Below are 23,257 nucleotides of genomic sequence, written 5' to 3'. Positions count from 1 at the left end.
CTGATTCCTAATCCAGACCTCCATGGGTTGATACAATTGATTTCCATTGATCATTTTTGTGTGATTTTGTTGTCAGCACATTCAACTGTGTAAAGTGCAAAGTATTTCATAAGAATATTTCATTCATTTAGATCTAGGATGTGTTTTTTAAGTGTTCCCTTTATTTTTTTGAGCAGTGTACTAATGGCAAAGTACAGAGAAGGTCGGAGGGAGCTGCATCGTGTCTCTGTAGACCTCGAAAAAACATGACAGGATGCCAAAAGAGGAACTCTGGTATTGTATGAGGAAGTCTGGAGTGCCAAAGAGGTATATTCCATTGGTGCAGGACATGTATGCTAGCTGTGAGACCATGGTGCAGTATGCCATAGGTGTAACAGAGAAGTTCAAGGTGGAGGTGGGAGTTCATTGGGGATCAGCTCTGATCCCCTTCTTGCTTGCAGTGGTGATGGACAGACCGACAGATGAGGTTAGACAGGAATATCCATTGACCATGATGTTTGAAGATGACATTGTGATCTGTAGTGAGAGCAGGGAACAGGTGGAAGAACATCTCGAGATGTGGAGTTATGCTCTGGAAAGGAGAGGAATGAAGGCTAGCCACAGGAAGACAGAACGTATGTGTGTGAATGAGAGCAACCCCGTTGTAGCACTGAGGCTACAGGAAGTGGAGATCAAGAAGGTGGAGGACTCCAAGTACTTAGGATCAACAGTCCAGAATGTGGAAAAGAGGTGAAGAAATTAGTTCAAGCATGTTGGAATGGGTGGACAAGACTCTTGTGAGACCAGTGATACTGGATGGTTTGGAGACAGTGGCATTGAAGAAAAGACAGGAAGCCCAGCTGGAGGTATGATGAGGACAAGGGTCAGTAAAGGGACAGCACATAGAAGTTTTTGAGAGAAGCTCAGAAGGTCAACAGGGAGCCTTTCTGACAAAAAACAACAACATGTTCACTGAAGACCCAGACTCATTGTAGGCCATGTTATTGCCTGCAATGGCCTGCAGGCTATCATGCTAACGTTTGAAACCAAGCATAAACGCCATCCCACTCTGTTTTTATGAGTGTTTTTTTGCATCCGTTCGGGATTGACATTCTTTTGGCAGAGGATTTGTAAAGACAGAGAAGTGTCTGAAAATTATGTTTGGAATAAGAAAAGATAAGGACACAAAAGTATTTGTGAGGACTAAGCAGAAAGATTCTAACTTGATATTGTGATAATTACACTTAAATCAATGATAAAAATTAAATGTATCAATTTTTTTTAGCTAAATCATAATAATATGTATTATTATGAGAATACACAATTATTATTTATCTAATAAGTATTATTATTGATCCAATACAACGCATGTTGCCAGAATATTTTTATAGATACCATTTTTACTGAAAGTGTGCAGGTAATTGACAAGTTTACCATTTAAGTGTTTAAGTGCTAAATTATAATAAATTATACAATTATAAATTATATTGTTTATCATAATACATATATGTAGTATTATTATGTGTTATGTACATGCATTATTATAATAATAATACCATTATTATTATGATTATGATTATTATTAGTATGATTATCATTATTATTGTTGTTGTTGTTGTTGCTGTTGTTGTTTTTGTTGTTGTTATTGATCCAATGCAACAAGTATGTTGCCAGAATACAATATTTAAATACCATTTTTAGTAAAAGCGTGCAAGCAATTAACAAGTTTCACATTAAAGTCTTTAACCACTGAGCCTGCAAAAGAAGACAATCAGCAAAAAAGATAATTATTTGAATTCCTAGCAACAGCCCGTCCGAATCAACACTTAGAAAAGTTGGGATTTTCTCTGGACAGGTCATTTGTCAAAGGCACAATAGAGATATCCAACCATTCACTGTGTCATTTGGACTTTGAGAGGAAGCCGGAGAACCTGAAGAGGAACCCATGCAGACTTAGGAGATCCCATAACCTCTGCAACATCATACTTCCATACAGCAGGAGTAATTCCTCCTCTCTCCAGCTGACAGCAGGAGTGAATCTCTGCAGCAAACACACACACACATATACACTGTCAAATGAAGAAAATCCACAAACAAAATAAAGATCACTGCAAACAGCGACAACCAACTGTGTTTGTTGGCGATGAAGGGGGAGTCATAGCTCGACGATCCTCTGTGAAGCCAGCAGCTTTTTCCGCATGCCGGTATAAAAAAAAAAAAGGATCTCAGTGGGACCAATCAAGCTCGTATTTGCAATTATAATTAATTATTTTATCAACCAGAAAAAAAAACACCCAGAATCAGAGGAAGGAACAGAAAACATATTCAAGCAAGTTCCTATTGTGCACCCAAGGATGTGAAGTGTTGGATATTAGAGAGAAATGCAACGCTACAGACAGTAGCCATGAGGGAAGGTGAAGGGGTATTGGTGAAATGGGGATGGGGGATGAGAAGCAGGGGGTCTGGATGGGGGAAGAATTAAACCCCCCCACCTTTAAGCTACAGGGGGAGAAGCTTCTTTAACTCGTTTATTTATTTATTTTAAATTAATTTTTTGTTCTTTAATTTTGAATGTTTTCATTTTCAGTTTATTTTACCTTAAATTTTGAATGTTTTCATTTTCAGTTTATTTTACATTTTACATTTTTTCACTTTTATTTTTTCATGTGTAAATTTATTTTTTTTTGATTTTACAGTTCATGATTTTTTCATTTTTATTTTGAATTTATGTATTCATGTAATTTAAATATTATTTATTTAATTTTTAACTTTTTATTTTCATTTTTTTATTTTTACATTTTACAATGTATTTAGTTTTTATTTCTAATTTATTTATTCATTTATTTTCATTTTAATTGTCATTTTCTTTTTTTATTTCAACATTATTTTTTTTTCATTTTATTTTTAACTCAAATTTTTTTCATTTCATTTTTATGTTTTATATATAGTTTCAATCTTTAGTTTTACTTTTATTTTATTTTTTTCCACTTTGTCACATTTGTTTTTATTTTTTATTTTCTCTTTTAAAATCCGTATGTCATGTATGTATGTCTTTATTTTGTGTTTGGATGTCGAGCAAGGCGCCTTATATTAATTGTATTGTTATTGTGATTAGCTGCGCTTTGTCCGCATTGTTGACGTTGGTCGACGGTCATCAGAAAGGGATGCTAGGTGGGAAGCAGGAGCCGGCAGGGGAACTAATGAAAGGGGAGGAGAAGTGGAGGGATGATATCGAAAACCGGGGCAATTAGGGATTGCGGCGGTCAGCGGTCGAACCCCGGGTCGACGGCGCCGACCGCTCAGATCTTAATTAGGGCTGAGTTTTCTTTGAGCACCTTGAAAGGGATGCATGTTTGATGGGGGGCAATTATCCTCCTCCTCCAAAGAAGAAAAAAAAATCTGACCTAAAAAGAGCCTAATAGATACACTCACCGGTGGAGTGTGTGTGTGTGTGTGTGTGTGTGTGTGAGTGTGTGTGCATTTTTTTGTTCTCTGATAAGTGACACGGCTGATGATCTTATTAGCGTGGATCGGTTCAAACAACAACCGATACCATCCGTCGCTTTTGAAGACGCGGCGAGGATGTAATCTTCAAAGCAAGCGGGAGCGGGGAAAAAGAGTGCTCTTCGTGGCTGTGTGTGTGTGTGTGTGTGTGTGTGTGTGTGTGTGTGTGTGTGTGTGTGTGTGTGAGTGAGAGAGAGAGAGAGAGAGAGAGAGTCAACACAGACAGTGCTATTACAGAGTGGATTTAATTTGTGCCTTCGTGGGCCTGTTTGCGATCAAAGTAGAAATATTTGGCCACTTGGGAGGGATACGGCAGTTTCAAGAACACCAAATTGGGCCTCGTGCCGGACTACATAGACACACACATACACAAACATACACACACACACTCTGAAATATACAGTGATTAGTCCAGTTTACTTCCAAGCGACAACCCAATCCATTAAAAGGATTGATGCCTCATCCTTTTCTGAAGTGACACCAGAAGGTCAGATGCCAGCTGTTTCTCAACCTCCCTGTTTCCTCTTACCTCGCGTTAGCCTAGCAGGCTAGTCTGATCCTCCCATTTCTTTCATTAATTTTTCTTCTCAAGCCACCGAGGTTGGGCTTGTGGTTCGTGCTACCACGTACAACCAGAGGGTCCCTGGTTGGATTCCGACTGGAGGGCTTTCTGTGTGGAGCCCTCCCGTTCTTCCTGTGCCTGCATGGATCTCTTGCCACAGTCCAAAACCATGCAGTATATTCATTAGACACCCTAAATTGTACATGTGTGAATGGGTGCTGCTCCCTTCAGGGGTCACCACAAAGCATCAATGTCCTCCAGCTAACCCTATTCTCTCTATCCTCCTCTTACACAAGCTAACTTCATGTCCTCTTTCAGTATGTCACTACCTCTCTTTGGTATCTAGACCTCTAACCTAGCAGTTCCAACCCGAGCATCCTTCTAGAAATATATTCACTATCCTTCCTCTGTACATCACCAAACCATTCTATATGCTGTCCCTCTGCTGTCCCTTGTCCTCGTCATACCTCCAGCTTGGCTTCCTGTCTTTTCTTCAATGCCACTGTCTCCAAACCATCCAGTATCACTGGTCTCACAAGAGTCTTGTCCATCCATTCCCACCTGCTTGAACTCATTTCTTCAACTCTTTTCCACATTCTCCTTTATTCTGGACTGTTGATCCTAAGTACTTGGAGTCCTCCACCTTCTCGATCTCCACTTCCTGTAGCCTCACCGCTGCAACTGGGTTGCTCTCATTCACAAACATACATTCTGTCTTGCTGTGGCTAGCCTTCAATCCTCTCCTTTCCAGGGCATACCTCCACATCTCTAGATGTTCCTCCATCTGTTCCTTGCTCTCACTACAGATCACAATGTCATCTTCAAACATCATGGTCGATGGATATTCCTGTCTAACCTCATCTGTCGGTCTGTCCATCACCACTGCAAACAAGAAGGGGCTCAGAGACGATCCCCAATGAAGTCCAACCTCCACCTTGAACTTCTCTGTTACACCTACGGCACACCGCACCACTGTCTCATAGCTAGTATACATGTCCTGCACCAATGCAACATACCCCTCTGCCTCTCAAGTCTTCCTCATACAATACCAGAGTTTCTCGTTTGGCACCCTCTCGCCTGTTTTTCCGAGGTCTACAAAGGCACAATGCAGCTCCCTCAGACCTTCTCTGTACTTCACCAGTAGAATTTTCAAAGCAAATACTGCATCAGTAGTACTCTTTCTAGGCATGAAGCTATACTGCTGCTCATAAATTACTGACTTCTTCTCTTCATCTGGTTTCCACCACTCTTTCCCATAACTTCATTGTACGGCTTACCAACTTTATCCCTCTATAGTTACTGCAATTCTGCACATCTCCTTTATTCTTAATAATGGGCACCTTCGAACTTCTTCCCCATTTCTCAGGCATCTTCCCACTCTCTAAGATCCTGTTGAATAATCTAACAAGAGACTCTATTGTAGCCTCTCATAGACATTTCCATGCCTCCGCATGCCTCTGTTTTTTGTCAGAAAGGCTCCCTGTTGGAATCCAACCACGGCCCTTCTTGCTGTGAGGCAAAAGCACTAACCACCGAGCCACCATGATAACCTAGAGTCTATTATAAGAACCTAATAGCAAAGAAACCATTATATCTGCACTCAAATGATTGATTTGATTCAGAAATGATTTTTCTGTATCTGTGCAACGCTCACTCAATCGCCCAAGAAAACGTTAGATCAGTTAATTATCTGCTTTTATTAAGAAAGTCATTGAAAAAGTTTACGAAACATACTCGTTGTATGGGATCAATAATACAATAACAATAATGATATATATTATATATATTAATGTATGTAATACATAAAATAATAATAATATGTATTATTATTATCATTATTATTATTAAACGAGTAAAATATTAAATATATTATTATTCAGACCTTATTGGTCATTATAATAGGGTTTAAAATGATAACAATTATTACCAACAACAATAATAATACTAATGATGACATAATAATTTATCTTATTGTTCTTCGTATTGTTATTGATATTATCACCATTATTATCATTGTTGTTATTATTATTATTATTATTATCATTATCATCATTATTATTCATTTATATTTTTATGACAATATGCAGATTTTATTATCATTATTAGTTTAGGCACTTAAGTATTAACATTGCCCTAGAGCTTGGAAAACATGCACACGTGTGGATTGAGTGTGAAAACGTGCGCGATGGGAACAATCTTCTCAACATGCTCTCATCACGCGATCGATACCATGCCAGACAAAAAGTGATAGATGAGAAAAAAAAATTGGGGGTTGTATCTCACAAATACTCCTCCAAGTAATTTGACATTGATGAACGCTCAGCAGGTCCGTCACCACCTGCACTGCAAAGCTTATCGGCCTCCAGACGCTCGGAGGTTGCAGCTCGGTTTAAATTATTGCAGGGAGCTAAACAAGGTCAAGGCACCAATTAGTAAGGTTAAGGTTGGGATGGGTAGAACAGTAACACAGTTGTAAAATGATAAATTACTTCTAGCAGACACCAGCCTGAATGTTACCTGATCAACGGTCGCAGGAATTTTTTTTTAACGTTTTCTTATGAATCACTTGTGCCTTTTGTTTCCTGCAAGTTCATAAGAAGCACTGACAAGTACAAGCTTCTTCTTCTTTTTTCCCTTCTAGCTTGTCCCTTCAGGGGTCGTCACAGCGAACCTTCTCCATCTAACCCCATATCTGTATCCTCCTCTCTCACACAAACTAACTTCATACCTTCTATCACTATGTCCATAAATCCTCTCTTTGGTCTTCCTCTAGACCTCCAATTCCAGCATCCGTCTACCATTATATCTAATACCCCTCCTCTGTACATGACCCGACAATCTCATTTTGGGTTCTCTGAGGTTCACTCCAAAACATCTAACATGCGCCGCCTCAATCCTGATCCTATCCATCCTGGTCACCCCAAAGAGAACCTCAGTATCTTCATCTCTGCGATCTCCAGCTCTGCTTCCTGTCTTTTAGTCATTGTCACTGTGTCTGGTCCACACAGCATCTCTGGTCTCACTACTGTCTTGTTCACCTTTTCTTTTATTCTGGCTGATAGCCTTCTATCTCATAGTGCCCCTGACGCTTTTCTCCACCCATTCCAACCTGCTTGAACACCTTTCTTTACCTCTGTTCCACACTCTCTGTTGCAGTGGACTATTGACCCTAAGTACTTGAAATCATCCAACTTCTTGATCTCCACTCCTTATAACCTCACCGTTCTATCCGGGTTCCTCTCATTCACACATATATATTCCGTTTCCATTTCAGACAATAACAAATGATGATAACAATACCAAACAGTGGTGATTCTGACATCCTGAGCAGCTCCCCTTCCAGGGGTACTACTCTGTTTACTGCGTTAGGCTACCCATCTGCAAACTCTCCGAACAGGTGCACAATTACGCAGGGAATGAACAGAAAGCTCAGTTTGTATTCTTATTTAATGTAGGGTATAAATGACCCGTTATATCCCAAATGATGAGCGATCACCGTGGCGATGGGGGTAGGAAATGGTTTAACCTTTTGACTCATCATGTTTACATTGAGGCTAAAGCTATCTGGCAAAAGTGCAAATGATCTGCGTTTCTATTCCAAATGTACTGGGCGCTCATTCTGTCTCCCCGCTGAGTCTCATGAACCTCAGCCTGACACCATATCCATCACATGGTCCTTGAACCCATTTCTTTATGTAAGAAACAGGCCCCTTTCTTAAATATCCAGTCAGAAGTTTCCCCTTTGAGAGTGCTCTATTCTCCAGATGATTCCCAGCTGTCTCTGGAAGCCACGAGGGCAAAAAACACCAAAAAGAAACCGGAACAAAGGCTTCACCGCTGAGCCTAAAGGTCGGCCTGGAGGACAGCGAGAACGCCTTGTTCTATTGGGGCGTCTCCAGGCGACTGCAGACAGCCAGACAGCATCCCGCTGGTGGGATGATGATTGCCGCCTCTCGGCTCCCGGCGTTCACCGTCCGTATCTTCTATTCCCCCGGACCCGGCATGCTCGCCAGGCTTTGCTCTATTTGCACCCCCTCCCTCATTCACTCGCGCAGAATCAATAACACTCCAGTGCTGTTTCTCCACTCCGAGGAGGCTCGGCATACGTCAGGCGTAATGGCTCACTGCAGCGTAAGTATGGCTTTTCTCAAGGGACTGAGGTGCGCTGGAGCAGGGAGGAGAAGAAGGAGGAGAGGCGAAGTGAAGTGGTGTTGGTGGCGTGGAGGGGCGGCGGCGTGACAGTCTGGAATTAAAGCTGATTTCACACCCCCTTAAAACCCAACGTCAGTCCTAACCACCAATTACGGCCTGTTTTGCCCACAAGCGGCGAGGGAGTCTCGGCGCTGACTGTGAGCCCGATGGGAAGGTGTCGACCGACGCCGACCTTTAAGCTACAATCGGTAACAATAGCTGACTCTTCCGCCGCGTGCGTTGCTTCCTGTTGGTCGGTGCAGAAGAGCCGTAGATTGCACCATTCCTGAGAGGGTTAACGTTCACAAGTTTTGCAACCCCTGCAGTTCTTTTCTTTTTTCTTTTTTCTTTTTTAAGTTGATAACAGTGCCGGACTTTTAAATTGAACAGTAATAATCTTCCCGCGGCACATCCCCGGTGCGGCACGTCTCTGGAGTGACGCCGCAGATGCAATTTCGCCAATAAATGATCTCGGGCAAGGCAGAGGTGACCATTTATTTGTACCTTACCTACAGAGCGACAAAATGAGAACTTACCATTGAAAAAAAGAAATATATATATATATATATATATGTATATATACACAGTGTACCCTCACATTTCACGGGAGTTACATTTCAAGACCCCCTGTGAAAAGTGAATTTCCGCTAAGTGATAATTTTGATGGTATTTACATATATATTAACCCTCAATGAACCTCACTCAACCCTTTACAAACCACCCACAAACTTTTATCAATCCACCATTGACTGTATTACGCTTTCCATACTCTTATACAGTAGACTAAAAACTTTTGGATTGTTGTAACATACAATTAACATTGAAATAGAATACAACGACTTACGCAAAGTGGACCAGAGCATTGTATGCTGGGCACAACCTACAAGGAGAGAAGCTGCTTCTCTCCATGAACCAATAAACATGAGGAACGGAACAACATGCTCAATCAGCCAATAGCATGCCAAGTACAAATCTACTCAGCAAATGTTATTCCGTATAAGATCTCGCAATCTCTGCGCTGCTGGGTATCTTTGTTTACCAAAGGAGATCTTGTATTTTAATAATTCTATAAAATGAATTTTAATTTAATTTTACTATACTTTTTACATTTTTTTCTTCTTAGGCTGCAGTATGGCTATTTAATCATAAAAAAATTAAATTCTGCAAAAAAAATGCTAAAGAACGGTAAGTCGCAAAAACCGAATTATAAAAAAAAAATCCTCAAAGTAGCAAGGGTCATGCCATATGCTAACTGCATATACAGTTGACCTATGGCTATTCAATCATAAAAAAAAAAAAAAAAAAAAAAAACTTCAAATTTTGCAAAAAAACGCTAAAGAATGGTAAATCGCAAGAACCGAATTATAAAAAAAAAATCCTCAAAGTAGCGAGGGTCATGCCATATGCCAACTGCATATACAGTTGACCTTTGATTTGCAAATCCTCCAAGATACAAGTCATCACTCTTGATTTTTTTTTTTTTTTCTGTGAGGCAGTGACATGTGGTGAGGTTAATGGCTGGTGAGGCACTGGTTTCATCTTAATCAGATTCACAAACATATAAACTCTACATAGTAGCTTATTCACTATTTGATTGGCAGCAGTTAACAGATTATGTTTAAATTCTCCAATCACCTTTTTTCACACATATAAACTGTAGCACATAAAAAGCACATTTAATTAAAAATAAAGATTTTTGTGGTCTTACCTTTTCTTATAAATGAAGTCCATGCGAATCTAATTTAGAAAACTGTCTAAGTTGGGATATGTTATCCTCCATTGTGAAAGTGAGGAGAGGAAAAAATAAATGGATTGATGCACTTGACTTGCTAACTAGCTGTACTCTGCAGCCGAAGAATCACAAGCGCCCCCTACCATGAGGCAGGAGAACTGCGTGCCTCATTTAGTGGCTCTTGGCAGCTGTTTTATGATCACTCAGCCCAAGAAACTAGTAACACGCATACAGTTGTTGACAAATTGGAAATTGAGTTCATTTTGCAAAAGTGTTTAAATATTTTAATAGCTGCATACAGAGAGACAGCAATCCAGTCTTAGTGCAGAGCATGCCAGCAGTCAGCCATCATAGCGCAATCAACTTTAAGGCTCAACAGTTCACAGCCTCACCGCACGTCTCTTCTCAGTATTTGAAAAATAAATGTTAAAACCCAGCAATAAAAAACAATCTAAAAGTAGTGAAGTTAAATGAAAAAATACCTGTGCAACTGTTAAATATAACCATTTCATTCTTTTTTTTCATTTTACATTTTTTTTCTTTCCAAGATTAGCAAGTGAGGCACAGCCTCTCCTGCCTCCCCCTGGCAGCATGTCACTACTGTGATACTAGCTGAGATCCGAGTGTGGAATAGAGTTCTCACCACTGTCCGAAAAGTGTCATCTAAAAATAGTCGTACGTGCCGCCCACCACTAGGTGGCCCAGAGAAATACATAGAATAACATGAGAAGTGTGTGTATTGTTTACTTGTCCATGACGGGACAGAGAAGTTGTTGTTGCTGAGATACCTTGACGGAGAGCATCATCTGTGAGTAGGCAGGAAACATTTACGGGGATTTGGTACAAAAGATGTCGGGAGCATCGATGGACAAGGCGTTAGAAGAGTCATTTGTTTTAAAAACCGGTAAGAACCACCCTGTCGCTAAATTAAGTTTAGCAATAAAGTGTAGCAAAGTGTGCAAGTTCCATTTAGCAACACAATGTAGCATGTAAGTTCGGTTAAGCAAAATGAAAAACTTATCAAGGTAGAAACCCTTAATAAAACCACTTAATTTTTCAGTTACTTTTATAATAATTTATTTACTTATTTTTACTTTTGTCTATGGAGATTCACAGTCATCCAAGTCATGGTGAATTCTTGTTAAAATATTCTTGTCATGGCAACCGGACTAGAATTTCTTCACGTTTCAGTTCTCATTCAAGAGGTTTTTTCAGTGTAATTTTTTTTTATTTTTTTTTATCTTTTCATGTGTTTTACAATTTCTTTTACATTAAATATTTTTTATACATTAAAAACCCATTTCAAGCCTGTGGGGCTGGAACAGATGAAGAGCATTCAATTCATTCTAATGGAGTGTCAGACACTCCATTAAGCAATAAATGTTTTACTGTACTAAAACCCCTACTTTTACACAAAATTATTGCATTTAATCATTTACATTTACTGGTAAATACGCATATTTATCCATTACAAATATTTTCATATATTATTACATACCTTTAATTTTTTTCATTTATTTATTTTGTTTGTTATTTTGTATTTTATTTTACTGTTTATTTTTTATTATTTATAATATAATTATTGTTATAAATATAATTTTTTTTAATTTTATTATTTGTCATTTTTATTCTTGTTTTTTTTTTTTTTTATAGTTTTATTCTAGTCTTTCCCAACTCTCTGGGTATCAATAAAGTATTCTGATTCTGATTCTGAAGTAAAATTTGATGTAAAAGCAAATTGACCAATGAGCCCAATGAAACTCCTAAGTTAGGGTACTCCAGGAATTCGGTATTGGCATAAAACCGACGTCACGTCGAGACCACGAGTCTCCGGCGCTGGACTCGAACGAGTCACATGACCGCTCCCCCGGTCCGGGGCGAATACGGATGTCCACAAATCCGAGCTGCATTAATTACGCCGCCTCGACGCAGCGGCTCCCGTCGCAGCATCTCAATTAGATCCCCAAACAATCGAAACCAATTTCCGTCTCCTCCCCGTAAGGTCCAGACACCGAGGCCCCGCTCCCCTTTTGGCTCCTCGCCGATCCTCTCAAGGTTAATCCCTCCGCGGGCGGAGCGGGTCGAGGGTCGGCCGGCAGATGTGGATGCCGACGGAATAAGGAGGCCCTCGGCCCGTGGCGGAACGGGGATGTGACTGGCTGTTGTCTGTCTGCCCGCTGTTATTTCCGTACCTTTATTAGGCCACAGCCGAAACCGGGGCAGAATATTGGAGCCACAAGTGGGACAAGGTCACCTCTTAGGCAACATGTGATGTCTATCATTCAATTTAAAAAAGAAGGATAGATTATTATCCTATTCAAACAGTGAAAACCAAAATTATCAGTGAGAATAAGTATATTCATTTAATAGAATTTTACTTTTACTCAAGTATACGGGAAATTTTCCATCCACTATATATATTTGACAGCTTTATCCACAACTTAACATATCTTGATTACTGAACGGGTTTTACATAGTTCATTTCTTAATGAAATAATAATGTTTTCTTTTTGGATAGATAATAAAAAATTCCCAAAGCATAGCATTATTAATTATTTTCATTTTCCCCATTCAATGGGGAATGTCCATCTCCCTTAGATATTTGACAGCTTATCCATGACCTAAAATGGCTTGATTACATTACAAAATACAGATAAAGACAATAGAAAATACAAATTTCCCATTATATAGTAAGTGTTAATTATTGTCACATAATTACATAATTAATTGCATTATTATTATTACAATATATATATATATATATATATATATATATAGTTTATAAAAGCATGCTTCTTTTGTTATTATTTTGTTTTTGTTATTTATTGCTTTTCAGAAATTGGATTTTAAAGATGTATTTACACATCATATTATGATGCAGCAACAGGTATATAGCTCTTGTATAAAGACTAAATAGAATAAGATAATAAAATTAGATAATAATACTTTATTGATCCCTATAGGGGACATTTGTTTGTCACAGCAGCACAACAATAAATATAAATATAGATATAAATATAAATATAAATATAAATATAAATATAAAGATAAATACAGAGAATAGAATAGAATAGAATAGAATAGAATAGAATAGAATAGAATAGAATAGAATAGAACAAAACATTATTTTTTCTTTTTCTTTTGGTTCCAACGACCAACTCAGAGGTGGACTTTCTATTTACAACTCTTCAACATTTACTTCTGCAATGGACCTGAGTTGTTTTCACCGTCAAAAATTCATACAAAAATGGAAAAAAAAAGAAGTGGAATAAAAAAAGGACAAATAAGATCAGAAAAATGCACACAATGGCGTCTGAATCCAGCCTGGTGGAGACGGTAACGGAAATTCACATCAACCCTTAAAGCAATCCGACATAAAGTTAGAATTTCATAAAAGCAATGGATCGAAGGCGATTGTCTGTTTTTTTGTTTTTTGTTTTTTAAGAAATGATTTGCATTGAGAAGATTTTGCAAAGCACTTGGTGCAGTTGGGTTAAGCTTGGGGGGGATAAGAAACCTAGGGTGTTTACATTTTCAAACTCGTCCGTCTCGGCTTTCCCTTCGACTGATTAGGAAATGACTCGAAAATGAAAACATTTCTGAACCAGCCGTGGTTGCATTTCTGAGTCCTCCTTGCGGCAACAGATGATTTTATCGATGCTGTATTGATCTGAGGACGTCCGTGTAGGGAAATACTACACGATAAAAAAATATTTTTGATCACACGAGGTCTGGATGTATGCAAAGACATGCAAAGAGAGAATTGGAAAAGATTTATCTGGGAAATATAAAACATTTTTTTAACAAAAACCAAAATTATAAGAATTGGTGGCAAAGTGGTTAGCGCAGGGGTGTCACTCATTTCTCATTGCGGGCCACATACGGCCGAGGTAGATGTCGAGTTGGCCGAACCATTAAAATGATTGCATACTCCGCTATAAATAACCAAAATATCATGTCTTTCTTCTGTTTTGGTGTAAAGAAGTACAAGGACATTAGAAAAATCCTGGAATTTAATGAACAATCCTTTTACAAAACATTTTATGAAACACCTCATATTTCCTTAGACAAACATGTAATTTACTTTTATCATTCACATGTATGCAGTTTTCAGTTGCATTCTGTGTATGCAACTGAAAACTTTAACAAGAAATTGGTATTGAAAAATATAGTAATGCACTTTAAGATTAAATGAGACTTATAAAGAAAGGGCTTTTTAAACCATTTACACATGTGCATATGAAATCTAAATTGAATCCCTACCTACATCTTACAAATTAAAGAGAGTGCTATTAAATGTGTAAGGAAGAAAGTATTCACCTATAAATGTGTAAACATCATCCATGAAACATGCATACACATACAATACATACTGAAAATGTATGGAGTTGCATGAACAGTAGAATTCCACCATACTCTTTTGTAGTGAAGCTGCTGACGAACATTAAATTGCACATTTTCGCTAGCAATTAGCTAGCTGGCTTTTACCGCTGTTTCACTGATTTCTCGGCTATCGGTGGAAGTGGACCGCTGTTTCCTCAGACCTGCCAGCAATTGGTTGATTTTATCTCTTCTCAGTTGTCTTTGCAAGCTGTCATATTTTTCACTGTGATGAGTCTCGTATTGGGGCTGAGTATTATATTCCTTAAATACCGAAACTTGTTGCAAACACACCAAGCACAAAGGTTTCCCGTGCGTCTCCGTAAATAAATAGGAAGTAGTCCATTTTTCTTGGAAAATTCTACACTCTTTATCTACTTTTCTCTGTTTTGATGACAACATTTTGGCTGATGAGGGAGTAGCGGTGAGTTAGAGAACAGGGTAGAAACGACGTTGTAAAAAGCAGAAGATGGCGCATTGATAATGTCTGCTGATTGGTCGGTCTCAGTGATGCGGCTTGTCTTCTATTCTGACCAAAACCGCGCGCCCCCTCGCAAAAAATTCTTGAATTGTATTTAATTAAAAAAATCTAATCCTTGTCTTTTATGCATTTTTTTTCTTTCAAATTATCCTGCAGGCCTGATTGAACCTCCTTGCGGGCCGTTTCCGGCCCGCGGGCCGTATGTTTGACACCCCTGGGTTAGCGTGTAAGAAGGTCCCTGGTTTGAGTACTAAAATACCCAGATGTGTGAATGAGAGGGTGAATGGTTTTACGTCTCTATAAGAGGCCACATGATCGATCCAGGATGAACCCCACCTTTCGCACAATGACATCTGGGATAGGCTCCAAACCCCCTCGAGACCCGAGTATCGATTACATATAGATAATGAATCAATGAATGAATAAATAATGAAAATGTATGGGATTTTGTGTAACAAAGTATCTGAAAATGAAGACAAAAAAAACATTACTGTAATTTCCGTACTATTGAGCGCACTTCAATATAAGCTGCACCAGCTATGCGATCGCTAACTTGGGCTTCCTCCTGCGCACTAAAACCGTCAAAGTTGTCTTCATTGGTGTCGGAGTTGAACGGACTCAGAATTTCCCGGTCATTTCATTGGTTCGGTAATGTTTTAGAGGCGTGTGCTCGTTAGCCCACCCCAAAATTTATCTGTATCGTTGTTTAAGTGAAAAAAAATTGTGGTTTATCGTTCAGAAATTACTTTACTATTTCACTATTTGAATGACACATAAGTAAGAAAATTGAAAATAAATAGTCAATGACTTTAGGATGACGTATGGTATTAAAACAAAGCAAAACAAAAAAAAAACAAAAAAAAAAGAAAAAAAAAACAAAACTATATAAATGTATTACAACAAAAAAGCGAACAAAAACAAAAGCCAAAATAAAATAAAAAATAATAGAGCACAAAATAATACAAAAATAAATTAAATTAAATTAAATTAAATTAAATTAAATTAAATTAAATTAAATTAAATTAAATTAAATTAAATTAAATTAAATAGCATGACAGTGACCACCAATAATGCACCACATTCTTTTGGCTACCAAACAATAAACTTCAGCGTGACTGTAAAGGTCCATTGGCTCAATTGAAAAAATCTGCATTTTGTTGACCTCCGAAGAAAGACGACAATTTTGTAAATAACTGCTTTAATCGTGAACAATGTCCTGCAATTTGGTCTCACTGAGAACAAAACGTATTTTCGGCACATGTCCGATAGATTGAACTGGATTTGAGCGGGGAGGAGTCCGGCCCGGACTCTATTACCTCAAGTCAAGCCACCATATTGGAACGGTCGCGTAATTCCGGCTAAAATGGAGAGCCTTGTTCTGACCATCCAGAGTATTTCTCAGTAATAGCCTGACTGGGTTCCCTGAAGAGGCCATTTCTGGCCAGCGCGGCCCACTTAAATTCTCTTTTCGACAGAAGAAGAGAGAACCGGGTCCGTGGAGCACTTAAAAGCCCCCTCCGACCCCTCCCACGGGCTGAAAATGGGATTTCTGACCTGCTCCACCGCCGTTACATCTAACCTGCCAGATTGGCTGTCAGCGCGCTGCCAGGTGGGAGATGGGCGGACGGGGGAGGGGGTTCGGCCTCGCCGAAAAACCACCAGGACCTCGTTAGCTCAGGGTTTCGTCGAATATACAGCTTTTTTTTTTTTTTTTTAATCGCCCCTCTGCCGTTTTGCCCTCCTTCCTCCGCCCTCCTCACAAGGTCTCGTTAACCAGATGAAGCAGTCATAACCGGGTAATAAGTCAAAGTCAGTGGGGTGATAATGACACATCACCCGCCCAACCACCCAGACACACACGCACACACACACACACACACATCCAGCTGTTATCATTTGCTCTGCTTCCACCGTGAGAATGTAAATTTAGCTGCGGCTATAATTGCATTATGGCAAAAGTGTCGAAAAAAGTAGGATATCTCTTCTCGGGAGCTATTTCAGGGCACAGTGGAGGGCTCCACTTTGCATATTATTGATTTTCTGTTCGGGCGGCGGGTTGTTGGAGAAACACCTACGTGGGGGAACTACGGGTGCGGTTTCACGTTAATATGGAATATGCACGAAAATCATGCGAGTGATTTATTAATGCAGGCAGATGATGATGTTGTTGACAAAAAGTGGCCGCGTGTTAGAATACATTCCACCTTTTGAGACACGGAAGATGTGTCTTTGCATGTGTGTGTGTGTCTGTGTGGGTGTGTGTGTGTGTGTGTGTGTGTGTGTGTGTGTATGTGTGTATGTGTGAGTGTGTGTGTGTGTGTGTGTGTGTGTGTGTGTGTGTGCGTGTGTGTGTGTGTGTGTATTCAATGCCTCTTTCAACAACCCTTCATAAAGTCAGTAGTCAAGGCTGAAGATATTAAGATCAGTGGGTCTGTTAGATTTAAGTTCGTCTTTCTTTTACTTATAATTCTACTGACTTTTGTTTAATTAATCTCAATGATGAAGGACAATTTAGAAAAAAAAATGATTAGGGAGGGGAGAGAAAATGGTGATAATGTTTTTTTTATTTTTTTATTATTATTATTATTCAAGCGAAAAAAGGGATTGGAATAATTTCATGCAAATCAAAATGTTTTATCACTCGAGAGCCGAGAGGCAAGCGGGGACTTTTCTTTTGGTTATCATTATTATTATTATACTCGTTTCATTGCCAATGCTGTATTTTTTTTTTTTTTTTGTTTGATGATAAAAATGGAGAATAAATCACACAAATCCCCGTGGCGCCTCACACACCGTGTCGTGCGCTAACAATAACATCTGTACCTGATCAACACCCCCTCAACACAGATAATACCTTCATCAAAACGCGAGTTTTCATCATTTCATGTCACCAAACAGTCAATTTCGTCTGCTCAGACAGCAATAAACATTTCTGCTATAAATAATACGTACCTGTACATATATATCCCTATTTTATTGATCTCTTTGCACTCACTTGACTCATGACCAAACTACATTGCACTTCAATTTTGGTGCAAAGGTGTATAATGTCCTATTGTCCAGTCGCTTCAGTGAGTTGGAACCGTAAACGGACCGGATTCCTTGTATGCGTGAGCGTTCTTGGCCAATAAAGCTGATTCTGAATTTATTCTGCTACATGTTGGACTGTAGAAGATGGGCCTTTGGTTGCCCCTTGTGGCCAAAAGAAGTAGTGCACCCAACCTATCAACGATAATAAAATAATAATGATAATACCGGTTTGAAAACTCTATAATTTCATTAAAGCTGATTCTGATTTTATTCTTCAAAATACGGCTCCTTACAATTGGTAAATATGGATTTTTTTTTTTTTTCAAGTTAGATTATACTTTGCACTTTTATGCGTCAGATCTTATTTATTTTATTTATTTCTTGCTTTCATTTTTAGCATGTCCTTGTATGTATTGCTGTGGCTGCTAATCAATTTCTCAAGCATGGGATCAATAAAGTACATCTCATCTGATCTAAATCTGTGACTGTAGAAGATGCGCTTTTAGTTGCCCCTTGTGATCTAAAAGGGTTAGTGGACGCCACCAATCAAAATAATAAAATTATGATAATACAGTAAACCCTTGCTAATCTGCGGTTTGGCTTCCGCACCCTCGCTACTTCGCAGATTTTATTTGTACTTTATTCCTCGCAATTTATCGTTCTTTACTATTTGAAAAATTTTTTAGCGATGAAATAGCCGTATTCTAGCCTAAGAAGAAAAAAAAAACAGTAAAAAGCATAGTCAAATTAAATAAATTACATTTTATAAAGTAAATTAAAATACGAAATCTCCTTTGCCGGCGCATGTTCTTGAAGGAGACGTCTGACGGCATCAATGGCTTAACGGACTTTTGGATCTGTTGACAGACGAGGACCTCAGCAAGACAATGAAGTCTGCCAGTGAGGAAGAGGAAGAGAAGCGACAAGAAAGGGAAGAAATCGGACTGGTCTTGCGCTTGACCAAACGCCACAAAAGCCCTGCAAAAATATGTCGCAAGATTGGGACGACCTTGTGGTTCGGCCGATCCATTTTTGTAACTAGATCGACGGGCGCGTGGCAGTTTATGAAACCATTTTCAACCACAAAAAAAAAGCAGCAACTGCTTATAAGGATGTTTCCGAAGAAAAAAAACATACGTATACGCAGGGAGGTTCGTAAAGGGATGAGTGAGGTTCGCTGAGGGTTAATATATCTGTAAATACCATCAAAATTATAATACGATCAAAATTATCACGTCCCCACTTCACGGAAAATCCCTTTTAGCGGGGGGTCTTGGAACGTAACTACCGCTAAAAATGAGGGAACACTAAATCATTTTAATAATTATTTCAGTAAAGCTGATTCTGATTTTATTCAGGTGATTTGTTCAACTGTCTGCAATTTGGTACAAATGTTAGTTTTTTTCATTCGCCGTTCAGGATCTTATTCTGAAAAACGACTGTTTCCCCGTTTGACTAACTGCCTCACTTAACTCATCAGGTACCACGAGTTAGCAAGAACATTTCGGGAAGAAATCAGCAATCATTGCAACGGCGGAAGTGTCGCAGACAGCCAGCAAAAATATTGCATTTAAAAGAAAAAAATCAAGATTCCTACCTAAGTTAAGGGTTCATTGCAAGAGGTGATACATAAGCTCTGCGCCCGCTAGCTGTGAGCGGCTAGCAGATTAAATACTGTGAACCCACAAATGTTTTTATTATTCGAAACCCCGCACCTTTAACCGTTCTGAAACATTGTCAGAAATAAAACTGGTCTCTGGTACAAAAAAGGTTGTGGACCTCTAATGTAGAAGTTGGGCTTTTGGTTATTTATTGGTAATAAATAAGACAAGGAAAAGTCCATCCATCCATCCATTTTTTATCCTTGCTTTGTCGTACTCCAGCTGACCGCTGTCTTTGACTTCCTCCTGCGCACTAAAACCATTAAAGTTGTCATTTTCGGTGTCTGAATTGAACGGCCTCAGAATTTCACAGTGATTTCATTGGTCCGATACGATGAGGCTAAATGTTTTGGCAGCAGAAGCTTGTTAGCCTCAAAAATTCATAAATTAGCTGCATCATTGTTTAAGCCACAGTAGAGGCTTATAGTCCAGAAATTATTATACGTAGGTTCAGTTAAGAGAAAACATAGAAATCAAGAAGAACTTGACCCAAGAGTATTCAGCCTCTACCGGAAAATCGACATATAAATCACAAAAAAGAAGCTAACTAAAATTATTTGGGGGGAAAAATGTTTTGTGGAATTTCTTTAAAATCATCAAGAATGAATTTAAGCTCATCAAAAACTTTTTTTTTTTTTTTCTAGAAATGCAAACAAGTTTAACTTTAATAAAATGAGCAAGAAATGTCAGAAAAATTACTGAGAAGAAATAAACGGCAAGAATGTCCTCCAAATAAATGCAAGAAAACACAAAAAAAAGCTAGGAAAATAGTAAGCATAAAACGTCCAGGCACATATTGCAAAACTCCAAAAAAGTATCACTTTTTACTTAAGTATACTAAATATATACTAATCATAAATTAGCCGCATCATTGTTTTAGCTTCACGATTCAAAGCGTGTGAAAAAAGTAGCGTCTTATAATCCAGAAATCATGGTAAATATACATATATATATCTATATATAGAGAGGGAGGGAGATTTATATATGTATATATACAATAACAACATAAAAACAATTTCTTGCAGGAGAAAGACTCCAGTAAATCAACTCTACAAACAGGATGGATGATTTAAGGTGAATCCTTTTCAGGCCTCCGGGGTTTCTACCAATCGCACAGCAACATGACAGGCTCCAAACGCAGCGGCTTCTGCCTCCTAACATTTGTCAGCCTGGTGTTTTCGACCTCAAACACGCCACGAAAAGCTTTACACCAAAAGATTCCCCTTGGTGCGTGTTCCTCACTGCTTTGCATTTTTCTGTGTAAACCCAGGGATAAACACAACTTTCTGGGTATTTCTGACGGCGGGAGGGAGATTCAAGTGTGCGTAGGGAAGTCGAAAAATCTGCAGGAAGTGCTTCAGGTGCCTCCACGAGGGATTAGGAGGCCACATATTCCTTCGCGCAGTAGGGCGGGATTGTATGCGAAAGGATTTGAACATTCTCCTTTTTTTTTCCCCGATCCAGCCTCTGAAGATGCACTGCCAGACGTGCTCCCTTGTGACCAGCTCGGGTCACCTGATCGCAGGAGGGCGCGGGGCGGAGATCGACCAGGCCGAGTGCGTCATCCGCATGAATGACGCGCCTACCGCGAGGGGATACGCCCAGGATGTCGGTCACCGAACCTCCCTGCGGGTCATCGCTCATTCCAGCATGCAGCGGGTCCTGAGGAGCCGCCACGAGTTGCTGAACGCCAGCCAGGACACCATCTTCATCTTCTGGGGTCCCAGTAACTACATGCGGCGCGACGGGAAGGGCCTCGTCTACAACAACCTGAGGCTGATGAACCAGGTGCTGCCCAAACTCAAGGTCTACATCATCTCCTGGCAAAAGATGCTGCAGTTTGATGAACTCTTCAAGAAGGAAACCGGCAAGGACAGGTGAGAGTTCCAAACCGTGCACGGTTATGACCAATTTCCATGGTTACTTAAAGAAATACAACGCAGCCTCACAGGCAGCAGTGTCTCCCTGAGCCGGTCCGAAACCCAGAAATCTGCAAAAGGGTTGTGTCAGGAAGGGCATCCAGCATAAAACTTTTGCCAAACCATGTGAAAGCATGTGAATCAAACAGAGCAGAGATCAAGAAGTTGGACATTTCAGGTACTTGGGGTCGACAGTCCACAGCAGTGTGGAGTGTGGAAAAGAAGTGAAGAGACGGGTTCATGCAGGTCGGAAAGGGTGGAGAGGGGTACTATGAGATAGAAGACTATCAGCCAGAATGAAAGGAAAGGTGAACAAGACAGTGGGGAGACCGGGGATGCCCCAATTTTGCTTCAGGATTCCCCGAAGGCATTACCAATACATGGATTGTACAGGGAAATGTTACCACCTGCTGTCGCACCTCCTAACCCTAGCCCAGAATGAAAGGAAAGGGGGACAAGACAGTGGTGAGACCAGCCGTATGTTGTATGGTCTAGAACAGGGGTGTCAAACTCAAGGGCCGTGGGCCGGATTAGGACCGTGAGCAGGTTTAATCCGGCTCGCAAAGCTAAAAAATACCAAGGTACGTAACAGTAGTTCATATGTCATGATTTTACCCTTCAGGCCCACCTTAGAATAGATTTTCCCCCGTGTTGCCCCTGAGCTACAATGAGTTTGATACCCCTGGTGTAGAAACAGGGACATGACCAAAAGACAGGAGGCAGAGCTGGAAGTCACAGAGATGACGATGTCGAGGTTCTCTTGAGGTGCAGGTATGCTCTGCCAAGGAGAGGAATGAAGGTTAGTTGCAGCAAGATGAAATATATGTGTGTGAATCAAACGGAACGGTGAGGCTTGAGAGAGTGAAGATCAAGAAGTTGTTGGTTTTCAAGTACTGAGGGTCAACAATCCGGAGCAATGAAGAGTGTCTAGAAGAGGTGGAAAAACGGGTTCAAGCAGGTTGGAATGGGTGGAGAAAAGTGTCGGTGGTGATATGCAACCGAAGAATATTAGCCAGAATGACAGGAAAAGTGAACAAGTTTGGTGAGACCAGAGATCCTCTAGAAACAATGACAATGACCAAAAGTCAGGAGGCAGAGCTGGAAGTCGCAGACATGAAGATGTTGAGGTTCTCTTTGGGAGTCACCAGGATGAATAGGATCAGGAACGAGTCCATCAGAGGGACGACACATGTTAGATGTTTTGGAGAGAAGGTCAGAGAAGCCAGACTGAGATGATTGAGTCATGTACAAAGAAGGGATAGTGAATATATTGGTAGACGGATGCTGGAATTGGAGGAAGACCAAAGAGAAGATTTATGGATGCACTGAGAGAGGATATGAAGTTGGTTGGTGTGAGAGAGGAGGATAGGGTTAGATTGAAAAGGCGACCCCTGAGGGGAAAAGCCGAAAGGAGAAGACTTAACTGAAGAAATACAACGGCCCCATAAGATATCGATCACTTTATATACAAATTTTTTTAAGCTATGAAGCGTGACTCGAGCAAATTCTAGCCTTGAAATGCGAAAAAAAAAAATAACGATAAGAATGTCAGATCGAGAAAAACAAAATTTGAAATTTGTAGAAAAGCGAGCTTCCACAACTCCAATACGCTTCTTCGTATCTGATGGGAATGCTGTACTAGCAATATTTGATAAATGTTTGCAAAAATAATTTTTTAATTGACTCACTTATTTTTCTTTATCACGGTTCTTTTTATCTTTTCTATTCATTCTATTTTTTGTTTTATTCAGTTATCAGCATTTTTCCATTCAGAAGCAAAAAGGCTGCGTGTATAAAGTCCATAATTTATATATTTTC

General features: G+C 39.6%; 1 protein-coding gene across 1 annotated transcript in view; it reads left to right on the top strand.

The window, feature by feature from the left end:
- st6galnac5a (ST6 (alpha-N-acetyl-neuraminyl-2,3-beta-galactosyl-1,3)-N-acetylgalactosaminide alpha-2,6-sialyltransferase 5a) overlaps positions 1–23,257 on the top strand; it is a 96,391-nt gene that overhangs the window by 37,007 nt on the left and 36,127 nt on the right. The window contains exon 3 of the mRNA XM_086153400.1: positions 20,985–21,397. Coding sequence (XP_086009526.1) covers positions 20,985–21,397 — 413 coding nt within the window. The remainder of the gene's footprint in view (positions 1–20,984; positions 21,398–23,257) is intronic.

The sequence above is a fragment of the Fistularia commersonii genome, chromosome 10 (genome assembly GCF_037954325.1).
Source record: "Fistularia commersonii isolate RoL2024-O1a breed Wild chromosome 10, RoL_Fcom_v1.0, whole genome shotgun sequence".
NCBI lineage: Eukaryota > Metazoa > Chordata > Actinopteri > Syngnathiformes > Fistulariidae > Fistularia > Fistularia commersonii.
This window is presented reverse-complemented; position numbering and strand designations above follow the sequence as displayed.